An 18,717-nucleotide genomic window follows, 5' to 3' on the forward strand; every position below is an offset into this window, starting at 1 on the left:
GAATTTCTTTTTGCTACTTGGGCTAGTAGTGCTCAGGATGTAAAACAGTGAACTGGATGAAAATATGTAAAAAAGGACGACTGCACTGGATGCTTTATTCACTCTGAGTGATTCATTTCGATGCAAGTACATTAAAAGTGGTACAGTGTAAATCCTGCTTAGTTTTTTTGGGGGATATGGGAAAGCCGTTGAATCTCTATCGGTTTTGGTGTAAATAAACAAGCTGACGTCATCTTTTCTCCCATGGGGGACGGGGGTTAAAGAGGAGAGGGGGGAGGGGTGCCGGAATCAGCAACAAGTGTGACGTTACCGCAAATGCACCGGTGGCACACGCACACAGATCAACCTTTGACAGAGCCGGTGCATCTTGCGAAAACGTCGAACAATCTGAGCCATTTAAATGCGTGAGCATTTTATGAAATTCGTACGATTTATGATGTCGAATCTTAAACTCTGGTCTATTTAAAAAAATATTTTATATTTATTTAAGATTCGAAAAAAAACGGCGTCAAAGATCGCTGGGGAATGACAATCGATGATACTTTTGGCGAGGGCAATCTCTAGAGGTCATTTACTAAAAATTGACATAAAATTAACACTAATTATAGAAAAATTAAAAACGGATAGAAAGTTTCTAGACTTACAAATCTATTTCGAAAAAAAAATATTTTTTTCTGGAATTTTAAACTATATATACTATCTAAAAATCATTTTTACTCAATAGAAAAAGAAATTACAACCTTTTTAAGGCCAACTGACAGTAACAGACATTAAAAAATAGAGGTTAGGAGTACGTCTAGGTTTTGACCTCATCATAATTGTTATTCCCTGTGCATTTGTACCTGCACGAAGTTACGGCTCTTCCTGACACTTAGACACGTCTTGATAAAAAATCTTTTAAGAAACACGACAAAAAAAAAGTCATCTTTATATTAATTAATAATACAATATGATCGTGAAAAAGACACGACGTCAGCGATGGCTATGAAATGAAGATTGCTGTCATCTTTTAAATTATATGGGGAATATCCCACTTCTGATATAATTGGAAATGTCATTGATAGTCATTTTTAAGCCAACTGGACGACTTTTTCTCTCAACGTAGAACTTTTTCTAATGCATACAGTATGACAAATAGAATTCGTTTATGAAAAAAACTAATTTTGGAGAATTTGGAACTTAGACCGTTTGGGAATACAACGCTTTAATTATGGGCCGATTATTTTATGAAATTCGTACGATTTATGATGTCGAATGTCGAGTTGAACTCTGGTCTATTTTGAAAAATTACTTTAAATTTATTTAAGACAAATTCTGTTTAACCGAAAAAAACGGCGTCAACACGGGAGTGACAATCAATGATACTTTTGGCGAGATCAATCTTTATACGACATTTACTAAAAATTGACATAAAACTTAACACTAAACCACACTAATCAAAGTCAAAAATTAACACTAATTATACAGGATGTCCCTGATAAGTGCAAGTATTTTAACTGGTGGTAGATTTCAATAAAAGAAACATATTATATTATATATAAGTCCAAAATAACGGAGTTATTTTACTTTGAAAATTTCCAAAAAAATGATGTTTTGCTAAAATTTTGAGAACCACTTCTGTTTTAATATAAGTTCGATTTCATTCTTTCATAGATGATTAATATTAATTCTGATTAATGTCATATTGTTTGCTGTTGTTAAAGTATCATATTTTCCATTTTTTTCAATAACAACTATCATCCCCTTTCCGCATCATTCTACTAAATAAATTTTGTGCTTCATTAACATTTTAAAACATCAAAAAATACAACGTTAATTAAAATTCTATGAATAAAAATCTATTACAGAATGAAAACGAAATTATATTACAACGCGTTTTGATTTTTAGCACTTATTTAACCATATTTTCAAGTTTTTTTTGTTAAATTTTTCTTAAAAACACGACAGTCATGTATCAATTAATAATACAATATACAGGGTCTACCAGAAATAAGTGCAAGTATTCTAAGGGGTGGTAGATCTCGATAAAAGAAACATATTATTTTCTCTTTAGCAAAAAAATGATTTTTTGCTAAAATTTTGAGAACCACTGTTTTTTTTCCGGATTTTCTTTTTTGTAAATTGAATCTAATACCTATGTTGCCATATTATCAAGAAATTATGTTTTTTAACTAAAAACTAAAAAAAAATTCCAAACAATTTTTCAAAAAAATTCGAATTTTCAAAAATAAATTTTCGCGAATAAAACCTGATAGGCGTGTATCTGGGGTTGACTAAACTACCAGTTAAAATACTTGCACTTATTTCTGGGACACCCTGTATACTATCTAAAAATCATTTTACTCAATAGAAAAATAAATTACAACCTTCCTAAGGCCAACTGCCAGTAAAAGACATTAAAAAATAGACATTTTTTATGACAAAATGACAATGACAAAATATTCGCCATGCATTTGTACCTGCACCTTTGAAGTTATGGCTGTTCCTGACACTTAGACAATAGATAAAAAAATATTTTAATAAACACGACAGTCATCTATTCTATTAATTAATAATACAATATGATCGAAAAAAACACGACGTCAGCGATGGCTATGAAATGAAGATTGCTGTCATTTCATATTTTAAATTATATGGGGAATATCCCACTTCTGATATCAATGGAAATGTCATTTATCGTCATTTTTAAGCCAACTTGACGTCGTTCTTTCGATCATACGGTATTTCGACATCATATATCAACGTAGAATTTGGCACTTAGACCCTTTGAGAATACCACGCTTTATTTGTGGTACTTAGGTGTAAAATTCTTTAATTTAAGCATTTTCTTCAATGACAAAATCACAAAAAAGATTTAAAAGATATTTTAGGAGCGTTATTCCCAGATTTAAGCGGGCTTTCCACCGACACTAGCGTGTGTTGGTTAGGGCAAAGGCCCGCAAAAACATCATCAAGTAATAATAGAGTGGAACGGCGGTTCTGGCGCGTGGAAAATTCCTCGCGACGGGAAGTCCCGGATCGATAGGGGCCGCCGCTATAGCCAACGAACCAGCAACGGCCAACGGTGGTAGGGCCTAAAAACAGACCAATACCACCTCAAATACCCAGGCTTACTCTGGCCTACACAACTCTGTGTCAAAGTTTACAGAATAAAATATTGTGACGCCTTTAGACTTTACAGGCTTTAGATGCCAAGATCACGTTAGATTACGCAGGGTGTCCCAGAAATAAATGCAAGTATCTTAAGAGTTCATTTCACTAGTCTGAAAAAGTAGCAAAATAAGCGTTCGGCATTTAACGTTTTATGTAAAACTGGCTAGGTATTTTTACACAAATGAAGAAAGAAATTAAAGATAAAGGATTATACTATGACGGTATTGTAGTAAATTTTTAGATAACTTCTTTATTTTTAAGATTTTGATGATCAAACATCAACAAAATATACCTTATGTTTGGACTAAATTTTCTCGAAAATAAAGACATAATTTAAAATTCCGTTACAATACGGAAATAGATTGAAGTTTTGTGATTACAGTGGTATATAATTTATATGGTTTTCTAACAAATTGCTCACTACTTTATGGTAAATGCTGAAAATGCTGCTCTGCAAACCTTAATCAAAGCCTTAATCAAAGCACATATGTATTCTTTCGTTGAACAGACTATACAGGGTGTAGGCTATTCCTGATATGTACATGAGATTATGCATTAGTTTTTCACAAGTACACTACGCAAAAACTGGTGCACTTAATAAATTTAATTATCATTTTTTAAATGTTATTTTTAAATTTCCATACGGCATTAAAATGTTTCATATCCAGAACGTTAAATAAATCCCAGTATAGAATACAGTTCCTGTTATCTGTGACGCTAGAGTAATATCTGATGATAACTTCTAATCAGTCCTAATTCAAAGCCTGCCAGAAGTTTTTTAAATCGTGTTTTTGATATCTACCAGCCCAGGTTAATAAAATTGTTCTAAACTTTGCAATAAATAAGTAATTATCACTTTAATCTGCTATCGATAAAACTCTTTTACCCTTATTTTTAAATAATATCATAAAATTTTTGATAAATCCAAGCATAAAATATTCAAAAAATTAAAACAAAAATACTTTTGGCGACATCTAGTTAAAATATTTCTAATTGTTCTCCATCCCGACATCTATTAACGATGTCTCTTATTAATATATTTGCATAGTGCTGCCCTCTGGACGATAGTAGCGAAACCCGAAACGTCAAATCGTGACATTTAAATGAACGACCGGTAAGGTCGCATCGTTTTTTGTGTTTAGTGATGTGATTTCAGAGTGTTTCCAGGAAAAAGTAACAATTTACCGTTAATTATTTGTTGTTTATCGAATTAAGGTGAGTAATCTGCTAATACGATGTGCACTTGCTAATACTTTAGCCCTGAAACGGATGGTTTTGTTGTAAATTCGGCGTTTTCATTAAAAACACCGTCCTCCATAAGGAGGACCGTGTAGGTCATGGTACTTATGTCAAAACACAATTTTCATTATTGGCACGTTTGCACGTGTGTTTTAAATACTTATAAACCATTTTTCGCAACATTACAACAAATGTATTGCAGTAAATTAACTGCAATCCCCCGAAAATGGGATATTTTTTGTCTGTCCTTTGCAAACGTGATTCAATGGCTTTCCTAAACTTCTTGATGACATTTCAACTTATTTTGTCCACATTTTTTAAATTATTTTCACTAAATTTCCCTTTTCCGGTGTTTTTATGAACTTGTTACAGCTATTTCTAGCTTTCTTTCGGTTTTTGCGCGTTTTTTCAGTTATAAAAGCTTCTTGGAGTTGCCCTAACCTTACTTTATTTACTTTAGTTATTTGAGTAGAATTTTTAAAGTTTTTTTCTTGCAGTTTATTTATATTGTTCAGTCGATAAACGTTTAAATTTCAGGATTTAAATATTCTTAAATTCTAGCCTGGATTAGAGGAATCTTCGTTGTTATGATAGGAATCTATAATCTTTAACAAATTTTGATAATAATATATTGCAGGTGCCAAAAGTTTGCACTCTCACGCAGGCAGTTTAAATTTAGAAATGGATTGAATCGTATTAAAATAGACTATTTTTTTCACTAATTATTATTCCTTTGTGGTCAGTGATTTAAATTGGCACATTCAAGAGGTATAATGACCTAGGAATGAATTTGTCTTTATTGGTAACTTTTACAGGAGTGCTTTCTACTTATTTTCAAACTTAATACCTTAATAATCTGTCAGATGATAGTATACTTTGAATCTTTCATATCTAAGTTATTGGAAACATAATTTTAATGTCTTTTTGCAGTGTTGTTGGAGTAAAACTATGCACAATATAAATCTAGAGGGTCAATATGCTAATGCTAACGGGGGACACAATCCAGAAAAAGTGTGCATTTTAGATGCGGGAGCTCAGTATGGAAAGGTAATAACATAATTATTTTTGGTAATATGTCTATGGAGGAATAAGAAAGTGATTTATAGTCTTTTGTAGTTAAGTCACTGATACAATCCTCCGAAATCAAACGATTCTTGGAACAACTAGAGACTGTAAAGACTTAAACCTCTAGCTACACCAAGAATAACATTTTATATTCCTCATTTATTATAAGGACACTAAATTTGTATTTACTTTTTTTTTAAGGTTATCGATAGGAGAGTTAGGGAATTATGTGTTGAATCGGATATTTTACCGTTAGACACTCCCGCCTTCAATATCAAGGAAGCCGGATACAGAGCTATTATAATATCAGGGGGGCCTAGCTCCGTTTACGCCGAAGATGCCCCCCGGTATGATGCAGACATTTTTAGGATAGGAATTCCCGTTTTAGGTATCTGTTACGGCATGCAGATGATGAACAAGGAATTTGGGGGCACGGTACAGCGAAAAGAGTGTAGGGAGGATGGTCAGTTTCCTATAGAAGTTAATGTAAAGTGCTTGTTATTCAAGTGAGGTTGAAAGAACTATATAAAAAATAAATTTACTTGAAAAAAATACTTTTTAGAGGTCTAGATAAAACACAAGAAGTGCTTCTAACGCATGGGGATTCCATTGATAAGGTAGCGGATAATTTTAAACCTATAGCTCAATCTCAGGCGTTCATAGCTGGTATTAGTAATGAAAAAATGAATTTGTATGGTGTTCAGTTTCATCCAGAGGTAAGAAAATGTATTTTATTCATAATTATAACCTTAGACCATATTATACATAGACACAGGTTTTTGTTGGCATCATGTAACCAACATAAATTCTAATTTGACGTCACGTCAGGGCAAAATTTTGGGTAAATATTGTTTCTAGGCAAAAAAGTCTTCATTTTACTATTTTACGTCTTTGGGTAGTAGATATATTAAAAAGTTTGTGTAGGTTGATATATTTAAAATTTTATAAATTTAACATATTTTTAACGTTAGACTATGTAATACATAGACACACATTGTGGGCGTTTTTTTTTGTAGCCAAGATAAACTTTGATTTTGCGTCACTTCAGGGTAAGAAATTATATGACTACTATTTACTATTTTTATATCTTTAAAATGGAGGTTTTAATATATTTTTTTATATGTAATTTTTATATCGCTTTCCTGTCAAAAATTTCAGTGGTAGACACAGTAAATCTAAAACATATTTTTTTCTAGGCCTACTGTGACATTTTTTTTAATTTTATTACACTATATTTGTTTGGTATTTCAGATACTTTGCAAATTTTTAACCTTAGACCATATAATACCTAGACACATCCTATCCACGGCGTTTTGTAGTCAACATAAACTTTTTTTAAATTTGACGTCATTTCAGGGCAAGAGGTTATGTTATTATTATTTACTATTTTCTTATCTTTAAAATGGCGGTTAAATGTTTTTTTTAATTGTAGTTGTAATAAATCTTCAAGTAACTTGCTTTGCTGTCCAAAATTTCAGTGATAGACATAGTACAGCTAAAAATAATTCTTTTCTATGCCTACTGTGACACCTATTTTCACTTTGTTACATCAAATTTAATATTTTATGTACTTTGCAAATTTTTAACCTTAGACTATCTAATACCTAGACACTTTTTATCCGCGATGTTATGAAGCCAACATAAATTTTGTTTTGACGTCATTTCAGGGCAAGAGATAATATTATTATTTATTACGTTTCTTGCTCTAAAGCGGCTGTTTAAATATGTATATTTTATTTATATTGTATTTGTAATTTTCAAAAAGGTCTTCAAGTAACTTGTTTTTTAAGCTGTCAGAAATTTCAGTGATAGACATAGTAAAGATAGATTTTCTTTTTCTACGCCTAGTGTTACATTGTTATCATTTCATTACACTAGATTTAATATTTTAAATATTTTGTAAAATTTTAACCTTAGACCATGTAGTGCCTAGACACACCCTATGCACATCATTATGAAGCCAACATAAATTATGATTTGACGTCACTCCAGGGCAGTTTTCTTTATATTTTTTCCAGCTTCAAGATTGTATTGTAGTTGTAATTTTGTTTTAGGTCGACCTCACTCTAAACGGTAAAATAATGTTAAGAAATTTTCTTTTTGACATTTGCGGGCTGACTGGAAATTTTACCATACACGGTAGAGAGGAACAGTGTGTTAAATATATTAAGGAAACTGTTGGAAATAATAAAGTAAATTTATAGATTAAACCCGTTTTTTTTAGAATTTTTTTATTTTTTATTGTCTTTTTGTAGGTGCTCCTTTTGGTAAGCGGTGGAGTTGACAGTACGGTTTGCGCAGCGTTGTTTCACAAAGCCCTGAGGCCGGACCAAATCATAGCCATTCACATAGACAACGGTTTCATGCGGAAGCACGAGAGCGCTAAGGTTCACGACTCCTTGCAGAAGATAGGGTTGAATTTGAGGGTAATCAAGGCGGCCGCGACGTTCTCAGAGGGCAGTACCGTAGTTCCTATAGACAAAGAAGGTTAGTAAGGTTTCTATTGTTACAGATTCTTTGGATTCTTATATTTAAACGCACTATAACGTACTAGTATAGTCTATAAAATGAATAACTTTGAATTGTGACTGTTATTTTTTACCAACATGGCAAATATAAAATCCCTCTGTCAAAAAAGTTACTGATATTCTTTAAATTCAGTGCCTGAACGAATCAGATAGGTAACTCTGTTTACTTTCGTGAAATAGAAAAGGAAAATAATAAAACAAGTGACAGTTCTTCCCCTTCTTGCAAAAATCAACACAAAATGTCATAATTGTCAAAAGTAAAATGTCATCAGCTTTTGACATTTCTAAGTCAAATTCAAAGTTATTCGTTTCACAGACTATAGTCGTTTATTAAATCATTAAAATCTACAATACAGGGTGGTCCGAATGTATTCCGAAAACTTCGGCAGTATATTCTGCATATAAAAATAAGTAAAAAAGTTCGTATAAATATATGTCCTAAAATGCTTAGTTTTGGAGACACAGGGTGTAAAAAATCACGGAAATGTACATTTTTTTCACTCAGTAGTTTTATACAGGTACGGACGAAAAGTTATTACTCTTCAAAACAGTTAAAACAAATGTAGGTGGCGCCCCCTATAATTAGGAGTCATATTGACATCAAAATCAAATTTCTCACAAACACCCAAGCACCAATTTTCATCCAAATATTGACTTTCCTTCAGAAATTATTTGGAAAAAATCGAAATAAAAATGAAACTTCTACACCCTTTATCTCTCTCTTTTTTACTTATTTTTATCTGCAGAATATGCTGCTGAAGTTTCCGGAATACATTTTGAACCACCCTGTATACTACTTTTTTTCTGAATTTTCGTTTTTAGGCAACGCTAGAACGCGAGTAACGAAAATGCTGTGTCAAACGATAAACCCAGAGGAGAAACGTAAAATAATAGGCGATATTTTCGTTAAAATATCTGATGAAATTATAGCAGACCTCAAATTAAAACCGGAAGAAGTCCTGTTAGGTCAGGGCACGTTAAGGTAACGCATAATTAATGTTATATCAATTTACTTGTAATAGTCCTTGTTTTTCTGTGTTCTAGACCGGACCTAATCGAGTCAGCTTCAACCTTAGCATCGGGAAAGGCTGATACCATCAAAACCCATCATAATGATTCGGGTTTGATCAGGAAACTTAGAGATGAAGGAAGAGTAGTGGAACCTTTGAAGGATTTTCATAAAGATGAAGTAGGTTTTTTTAATCTCTTGCAAAAGAAATTGTTGATTTTTTTATATTTTCCATAAAAAAAATTCCACATAATTTCCTATGTTCACTCTAGAAGTAAATGTAGGAAAGTAGCTCATGTTTGCTCTAAAAGGGAATAATTTCCTATGTTCAATTCTAGAGATTTCTTATGTATACTTTAGAAACGAATATAGTATTTTTGTTTGTTCTAAATTCCTAAAAAATAATCACTTCTTTGTTTACTGTAGAAGTGAACATAGGAAAGTTTCCTGTGTTCATTGTAAAAAGAGACACAATTTCTTATGTTCACTCTAGAGGTAAATATAAAAGTATGAAAGTAGTTCATGTTTACTTTAAAAGGGGATAATTTCCTATGTTCAGTTCTAGACAGAATAGAGGAAAGTCTTTATTCCAGAAATGTGCACTTTCATTTGTTCACTTTAGAAGCAAATACAATGATAAATTCAATGTTTACTGTAAAATTATACAATTTCTTATGTATACTTTAGAAATGAATATACTATTTATGTTCACTCTAAATTTGTAAAAAATAAACACTTTTTTGTTTACTGTAGAAGTGAACATAGGAAAATATTTTGTATCCATTCTAAAAGGAGACTATCTAAGAGGGAATAGCTTCCTATGTTCACTTCTAAAAAAGACACAATTTCCTATGTTCACTCTAGAATTTCTTATGTTCACTTTCCTATGTTCACTCTAGAAGTAAATGTAGGAAAATAGTTCATGTTTATTCTAAAAGGGAATAATTTCCTATGTTCAATTCTAGAGAGAACAGAGGAATGTTTTTATTCTAGAAATGTGCACTTTAGAATTTAGCACACTGTAGAAGTGAACATAGGAAAATTTCCTGTGTTTGTTCTAAAAAGATACACAATTTCCTATGTTCACTCTTGAAGTAAATATAGGAAAGTAGTTTATGTTTGCTCTAAAAGGGAATAATTTCCTATGTTCAGTTCTAGAGAGAATAGAGGAAAGTCTATTCTAGAAATGTGCACTTTCATTTGTTCACTCTAGAAGCGAATACAATGAAAAATTCAATGTTCACTATAAAATTGGACAATTTCTTATGTGTACTTTGGAAATGAATATAGTATTTTTGTTTATTCTAAATTCCTAAAAAATAAACACTTTTTGTTTATTGTAGAAGCGAACATAAAATGTCCTGTGTTTTTTTTTCCTAAAAGAGACACAATTTCCTATGTTCACTCTAGAAGTGAACATAGGAAAGTAGTTTATGTTTACTCTAAAACGAATAATTTCCTATGTTTAGTTCTAAAAAACGACACAATTTCCTATGTTCGCTCTAGAAGTAAATGTAGGAAAGTAGTTCATGTTTACTCTAAACGGGAATAATTTCCTATGTTCAGTTCTAGAGAGAATAGAGGAAAGTTTTTATTCTAGTAATGTGCATTTTAGAATTTAGCACACTGTAGAAGTGAACATAGGAAAATGTTATGTTCGCTCGCGAAAAAACCTATGTTCGCTCTAGAAGTAAATGTAGGAAAATGTCCTATGGACACCCTGAAAAGCAAAAATTTGAAAATATCTTTTGTGTTGATGTATACCAACTCAAGATTAGGATTTTTTGGATAGTACGACATTTAATTTGGTTTCAGGTTAGAGTTATAGGTAAAGATTTGGGTTTGCCCGCCGAAATAGTGATGCGACATCCCTTCCCCGGTCCGGGGCTGGCCATAAGAGTTCTGTGCGCGGAAGAACCTTATATGGAGAGGGACTTCTCCGAAACGCAAGTGCTAGTCAAGATTCTGGTGGAGTTCGATCAGATGCTGCAGAAGAAACACGCGTTGCTCAACAGGGTGGAAGCTGTCACGACAGACGATGAAAGGTAAGCCGATTTTTTAGGTTAGATTATGCAGGGTTAAGTTGTTCAGGTTTTCTGTCATCGTCTGTCGAACCTTCCCTGAGATGTGAAACAGAGTATATGTTTGTCCGATTTCAGGACGTGTCTTCGACGAATATCGTCCAAACAGCGTCTAGCAGCCACCCTACTTCCCATACGCACCGTAGGCGTCCAGGGCGACTGTCGCACTTACTCGTACGCGGTCACCGTGTCCAGCGAGAAAGAACCCGACTGGCAGGACATCTTGTTCCTCTCCAGATTGATGCCTAGGGTGTGCCGAAACGTCAACAGGGTGTGCTACGTGTACGGAGGCATCGTGAAGGAGCCCCTGCCGGACGTGACCCCCACTTACCTCACCGGCAACGTGCTGGCTACGTTGAGGCAGTGCGACGACGTGGCTATGACGGTAGGTCGATATAATCATATCGCATTTATTAAACCTAGAATTAGTACAGTTTATCTTTTAGGAAATTTTAAATTAAGTATGAATTAATTACTTCCTATGTTCACTTGTGCACTGAACATAGGAAAGTGTACGACAACTTTCCTATGTTCTTAAATAATTTCTTATGTTCACTTCTACAGTGAACATAGGAAAGTTTTAATGAAATGAGATAATTTCTTATGTTTACTTTAAGAATGAACATAGGAAAATATTTTTGAGTTATGTTCAAAATTAAAATAAAAACACTATATTAAACCTCTGTAAATATTTTCTCTTGGTTAGTGCTATTTATATGGCTATATTTTAAGAAATTTTCATAAAGTATGAAAATTAATGCTTTTTAAGGGGGTTCATTCATAGAAATTACACTTTTCCATGTTTACCCTAGAAGTGAATATAGGAAATGTTTATAAAGGGACAATTTCTCGATAAATATAATCATATCGCATTTATTAAACCTAGAAAATTCAATGTTCAATAATTCTTAGATTATTACTTCGTATTTGATAGTTCAATAATACTCATAATTTCTTATGCTTACTTTAAAAGTTAACAGTATCCTATTTTTACTTTGTACAGTGAGACACGTTTTTGAACACTTTCCTATGTTCTTTCTTAAAACACTTTCTTATGTTCACTTCTACAGTGAACATAGGAAAGTGATAATGAAAGGGGGCAAATTCCTATGTTTACTTTAAGAGTAAACATTGGAAAATATTCTTGAGTTATGTTCAAAGTTAAAATAAAAACGCTATATTAAACCTCTGTAAATATTTTCTCTTGGTTAGTGCCATTTATGTTTTTATCTTTTAAGAAATTTTCATAAAGTATGAAAATGAATGCTTCTTAAGTTCATTTGTACAAATAACACTTTTCCATGTTTACCCTAGAAGTGAACATAGGAAGTTGTTCTATGTTTACTCTAAAAGGGGACAATTTCTTATGTTTACTCCTGAAACATAGTTAAAATGGAACAATGTACTATGTTCTCTCTAGATGTAAACAAGTAAACATGAAAAACATGTGAAAGTGTGTTATGATGTTTACTCTAAACAGAGAGAATTTTCTATGTTAGCTTTGGAAGTGAACATAGGAAAGTATTCGCTAAAATGGGACAAATTTCAAACTCTGAACGTAGGAAAATTTTTTTGTTTACTTGAAAATGGACAATTTCCTATGTTCACTTCTAAAGTATTCTGTTTAATCAAGAGGGGACAGTTTCTTATATTATCTCTAGAAATGAACATAAGAAAGTATTCTACGGTCATTCTAAAAAGAGACAATTTCTTATGTTCTCTTTTTGAATGCACATGTGTGAAAGTGTTCTATATTTACAATCAACAGGATACAATTTCCTATGTTCTCTTTAGGGATGAGCATAGGAAGTTCTTCTATGTTTACTCTAAAAGGGGACAATTTCCTATGTTTACTTCTAAAACATAGTTAAAATGGAACAATGTACTATGTTCTCTCTAGAAGTAAACATGAAAAACATGTGAAAGTGTGTTATGATGTTTATTCTAAAGAGGGAAAATTTTCTGTTTGCTTTGGAAGTGAAAGGAAAGTATTCGTTAAAATGGGACAAATTTCAATCTCTGAACATAGGAAATTTTTTTTGTTTACTTGAAAATGGATAATTTCCTATGTTCACTTCTAAAGTATTCTGTTTAATCAAGAGGGGACAGTTTCTTACATTTTCTCAGGAAATGAACATAAGAAAGTATTCTACGGTCATTCTAAAAAAGGACAATTTCTTATGTTCTCTTTCTGAATGCACGTATGAAAGTGCTCTGTATTTACAATCAACAAGATACAAATTCCTATGTTCCCTTTAGGAGTGAACATAGGAAACTTTTTTGAATTACGCTGCTCACACAGCTAAAAAAGAAAAAGCTACAAATATCGTCTTTTACCAGGTGTTGCAAAATTCCGGACACATGGCTTCAGTGAGCCAAATGGGCGTGATACTGATCCCTCTGCACTTCGACAGAGACCAAGCGCTTAGAATACCCTCCTGTCAACGATCGGTGGTGATACGGCCGTTCTGTACTCAAGATTTCATGACGGGCCGGGCGGCGGTACCCGGCAAAGATCTCCCAATAGACGTAAGTACCGATTAGTACCTTTTTGATCTCGGTAAAATAAGTAAACCAGCGTATTTGTCGATAAAACCGCAGAACTATAGCGGGTCAAATGCGGTATAGTTACGGGAGAAGAACTATATATCTCTCTATAGTGTATTTTGTGTTTTGAAAGATGTTCGTATTTTATATTGTTTTCCTATCCTTCTTATTTTTTCCGAAACGCTTCGTATGTATGGAATTGTAAGTTGTATATATTGTGTATTGTTATCATTGTGTGTATTTTGTGTATGATTTAGGGTTTGTATTTCGTTTAATGTTTTGTCAATAAAAGATGGTGGATAGTGGTTTTTTATTAATGAAGAACTTATATAAAGTGACATTTTACCGATAATCTAAATTCCTTTTCAGGTCGTTCAGAAGATGGTTCAGGAAATCGAAAAAGTGCCCGGCATTTCCAGGGTGCTGTACGACGTGACGTCGAAGCCGCCCGGCACCACAGAGTGGGAATGATCGTGAGCGTGATAGGCAGTGGCGCAGGATATTCGTTTTTATTTTTCCTATTGTAATTTGTTACTTCGTCGGCCGGTTTTAGCGTAGAAGCGATATCTCGAAGCGCGGACACGTGTATCTTTTGGAGGAAAAAATAGAATTCCAAAAAACAGTTTGGGATATCTTTTTTTATCATTAAAAATCGATTTTTCTTGAGGGTTAAACCGCTCATTATTATTGCTACGTAATAATACTGCTACTTTTTTAAGATTGCGCGTGGATGAGTATAAAAGTGACGTCAGAGAATATGCAACCAACAATTCACCCATTTCTAAAGAAAGCACTTAAAAGATATAGATGTTTATTTATTATGTTGTTAAATATAATTATTCTACCTTGAAATAAATAATAAATTTTACTACTATTTTTCTATTTGTTTTTCTGCGTTGGTGTTTTATATGCATATTTTCTGGCATTCTATTATTTTTAACTTCTATGGGAAGTGATTATTTTTTTCAAAATTTAAATAAACAACATTTCAAAAAAAATAAATCTTAGAATCTCAGAGCATAAAATACATAGAAACGTGTTTTTCTGCACGTCCCACTGTAGCCAATACAGGGTGTCCCAGAAATAAGTGCAAGTATTTTAACTGGTAGTATATTTCGGGCTCAGAAACGCGTGAGGTATTTTTTGTGAAAAACATTCTTGATAATATGGCAACATAGGTAGTAGATTAAATTTACATGAAAGAAAATCCAGAAAAGATCCAGTGGTTGTCAAAATTTAAGTAAAAAAGCATTTTTTGTTTAAATTTTCACAGTAAAATTACTCTTTGATTTTGGACTTACTTGAAAAACGGTAAAGAAAAAAATGTTTCTTATGACCCGATCTACCACCCCTTAAAATACTAGCACTTATTTCTGGGACACCCTGTATAATATTGATAACACGTCATCTTTTAAAAATAATTAAAACGTTTTACTAAACTGTTAAATATCGAACTTGTTTTAAATTCTGCCGAATTTTTTAATGTGAAATATAAAAACAAATTAACATCTAACCTTAGACTATGTAACAACTAGACCCATCTTTTTTTTTTTCAATCTTTTGTAGCCAACATAATAAATATCGACTACCATCATTTTAAGGTAAAAAAAACTTAGGATTTAAAAAAAGGACTTATGCGATGTAAAGCAGTACTTGGGTCTAATTGGTAAGCTTCATATATTTTAACGTCTTTTTAATTTTAGACCCGAGGATGACGTCACAAGTGGGCAGTATTGTTTCACGCGCAAACTTAAAAAAATTCGAGTGTATAGCTTTAACAATTGATAACAAAATATGTAAATACAGACCATCTGTCTTAACTGGGAAATCTTTGATTTTTTTGTGAGCGACTTATAGTCATATATGCGCATCTCATGTATTTATGTCATCAAACAGCGGCATGTCGAGAAACTACCGGTATTTCATGAGGCCTAATCTAACCATTGACTTGTATCGGGGATTTGTATCGGGGCGATTAAGTAAAAACGGCGTCATAATAGGCACAGAACTCATAATTATAGATTTTCTTCGCAAAAAATGTTCAAAATCGCAAAGCTCGACTTAAATGCTATTTCTACGCCTACTGTGACGTCAATTTTATTCGATCAAACGGTATACTAGAACCAGTCAAAATATGACATTTTTATTGTCCCATATGATCGAAAATAAAACCGCGTCCAGTTGGTTTGAAAATTACTTCTAAAGATAGCCATCGCTGACACCGTTTTTTTTTCGATCATACCGGTAGATTTGCTTTATATTTCAGTTTATTACTATAGTCTATAAAATGAATAACTTTGAATTTTGACCGTTATTTTTTACCAACATGACAAATATAAAATCCCTCTGTCAAAAAAGTTACTGATATTCTTTAAATTGAGTGCCTGAACGAATCAGATAGGTAACTCTTTTTACTTTCGTGAAATAGAAAAGGAAAATAATAAAACAAGTGACAGTTCTTCCTCTTCTTGCAAAAATCAACTTAATCAACACGAAATGACATAATTGTCAAAAGTAAAATGTCATCAGCTTTTGACATTTCTAAATATCAGACCAATGCCGTCTCTAATTGAACAGCCACGGAGCGAGATTTATGACGTCACGCTAGTTAGATACCACGGATTAATAAATATGTTGTAGAATACATGGAAAACATAATTATTCCTCGTATTTTTGGTTTGTATTTTAAAAATGATATAGTTTACATGAAATATACATAATATACAGTTAATAAATACAATACATATACCTATTTATAGTAATAAATACTTTGGCAAATAAACTATGATCCATACAAATGCACCAAATGTTTTACGATATATAAATAATGAATAGATAATGGGTAAAATGTAAAATATATTTTAAATTTGGGGGTTTGAAAATCTAATTTAACAAAAAACATTCAATATCTACTAATAGTAATGTATTATTATTTACATTCACAAAATTTATATGCATATTTTGCAAGTATCAATGTTCAAAAAATTATATTTGCAAATAATACAATATCATAGAAAAAAAGGCGTCAGCGATGGCTATGAAATAAAGATCGCTGTCATTTTATATGTAAAGTTATTCTAAAATTTTTGATTTTCTTGGGATTTAGGTTCGGGAAAAACGCTGATTAAGTTTTCATTTGGTTTTTTATGTTTCGGCTAACATTATAGCCTTCATCAGTGTTGTGTCATATGAAAAAAATAGTGTCAAATATAATCCAAAAAATTATATATAAAATATTCTAAATATATGTTACTGTAAATGTCCGAAATACAGTAAAACCTAGGATTTACCAAAAGCAAGTGGTAGTAAAAACCAACCAACCCCACCAAATATCCACCTAACCAATGCATTAACACCCCCCAAATAACCAGGCTAACCAATGCATTAAGACCCTCCAAATAACCAGGCTAACCAATGCATTAACACCCTCCATATAACTAGGCTAACTTAATTAGTTAATGCTTTTGGTAAATCCTAGGTTTAGCGCGCTTATTCTAGGTTTTACCGCATTTCGGTCATTTACAGCAACATATATATTTATTTATTAATACATATTTATTAATCCGTAGTATCTAACTAGCGTGACGTCATAAATATCGCTCCGAGGCTGTTCTATTAGAGACGGCATTGCGTCAGCATGGCCGCAAGTTGCTAACCTAATAAAATTAACACTAGAAAAGCCCGCGGAAATTGTCAAGTTCAAACTTATTCGTTTCACAGACTATATTACAGGTATATTTTTAAGTTGTTTAACTTCTAATATACGTTTTTTAAAAGACAGAAAATCGACCGGAGACTGAGATAGAGCTAGATCCAAATCAGAATGTTATATTTCGCGGCCGGTTTGTCTCTAATTTATCGTTCTTTGCGCGAAACCCAGTGAAATGAAAAATGCCTTTTAAACTGACCGTAGTCGTTGCGCTATCGATCGGGCAGATATGATAAAATTAGTTTTATTTATATGATATGTTTAATAAGAGTTGACTTTTTACATTATTATACACAGCGTTGTAAAGGGAGTCGAGTGCGAGAGAACAAGAAAAAACATGTTTCATCACTTTTTGTCTCGGGGGAGCCTATGATTTTATATTTATTGCAGGCAGTCTCTTCTATATCGTCTTCTTGTTTTTATGTTATCATTTTTTTTTTGTTTAATAATATAGTAAATAATTATTTTCGATTGGCTTTTATTTTTTACCTCAACCTGTATGATAATATAGTCTCTTCTGTCCAATGGGCTCTTTCACAAAAAATAACAATACCCAATTCAAGGACAAAATCTGAGATGGAAGACTATTTTCAGTATATTTATCCAAAAAAAATAGTTCCATGACATTGAATAATGTTTTTATAGGCCCTCAAAATTGCTTTAATTTGAAATAATTTTAAAGCGCCAATTGATGACGTATGAAAAATACGCCCAATCACATTGCAGAACCGTGCTCGTGCGCCAGCCAACAACTGGCAACATTGCGATTTGATTTGACCAGCACCACCTCAACTCAAGGCCAATCAACATGATATGGGCAAGGCAAATATGGCGGTAAGGCATTATTAAATCGTTTACCTTTAAACTGAAAAGCTGGTAGTGGTTTCTCGTTCCGATTGCATACCAGAAATAATTAATTATCTATAGTTTGTTGTGCTTCTGGACCACATTTGTTTAGTTCTTAGTGTTCAGTGCATGGTGTGATCAGAAAATTGTGATAAAATAAAAGTGTAATAAACATCCAAACCAGACATTCCACATAGGGAACTACAAATTTTTGTGCTTGTCGTACTCCTCTATTATTAATTATTTTATGGTATGAACTAAAAGTATTTATCAAGATATTACACCTAAATGAGTAAAAAGCCTTCACCGCCAGTCTGCATAGTACTTTATAATGGTTATACTTACAATAATCAAAAGATAGGTATTAAAGGGTAGGTATTAACATTTTATTGTAGCATACCTTTTACATGCTCTGTTCCAAATTGTCACGAGAATTATAGAGGGGGTCCCAAGGTTTCTGCTTTTATATTTCCCAAAAATGACGAGCTTCGTAAAAAATGGTTAACAGCTATTAAAAGAGATAATTTCACTCCTACTAGT

The 18,717-nt window shown here is 32.5% G+C and overlaps 1 protein-coding gene across 3 annotated transcripts; it reads left to right on the plus strand.

The window, feature by feature from the left end:
* Positions 1-4,245: 4,245 nt before the first annotated feature.
* LOC115884274 (GMP synthase [glutamine-hydrolyzing]) lies at positions 4,246-14,496 on the plus strand. 3 transcript variants are annotated; one of them, XM_030902803.1, is made up of 12 exons: positions 4,246-4,368; positions 5,323-5,439; positions 5,659-5,963; positions 6,020-6,173; positions 7,512-7,649; positions 7,713-7,944; positions 8,808-8,967; positions 9,030-9,174; positions 10,810-11,039; positions 11,154-11,460; positions 13,416-13,604; positions 13,992-14,496. In XM_030902803.1, exons 2-12 carry the CDS (start codon positions 5,341-5,343, stop codon positions 14,091-14,093), a joined length of 2,061 nt encoding a protein of 686 aa, XP_030758663.1. In that variant the 5' UTR covers positions 4,246-4,368; positions 5,323-5,340; the 3' UTR covers positions 14,094-14,496. The 3 variants fall into 3 exon arrangements, with proteins under 3 accessions (XP_030758663.1, XP_030758662.1, XP_030758664.1); XM_030902802.1 differs by lacking the exon at positions 4,246-4,368 and adding an exon at positions 4,934-5,194; XM_030902804.1 differs by lacking the exon at positions 4,246-4,368 and adding an exon at positions 4,937-5,160.
* The last annotated feature ends 4,221 nt before the right edge of the window (positions 14,497-18,717 follow it).

Source organism: Sitophilus oryzae, unplaced genomic scaffold (genome assembly GCF_002938485.1).
Source record: "Sitophilus oryzae breed Bouriz unplaced genomic scaffold, Soryzae_2.0 scaffold_227_pilon_pilon, whole genome shotgun sequence".
In the NCBI taxonomy this organism is placed as follows: Eukaryota; Metazoa; Arthropoda; class Insecta; order Coleoptera; family Curculionidae; genus Sitophilus; species Sitophilus oryzae.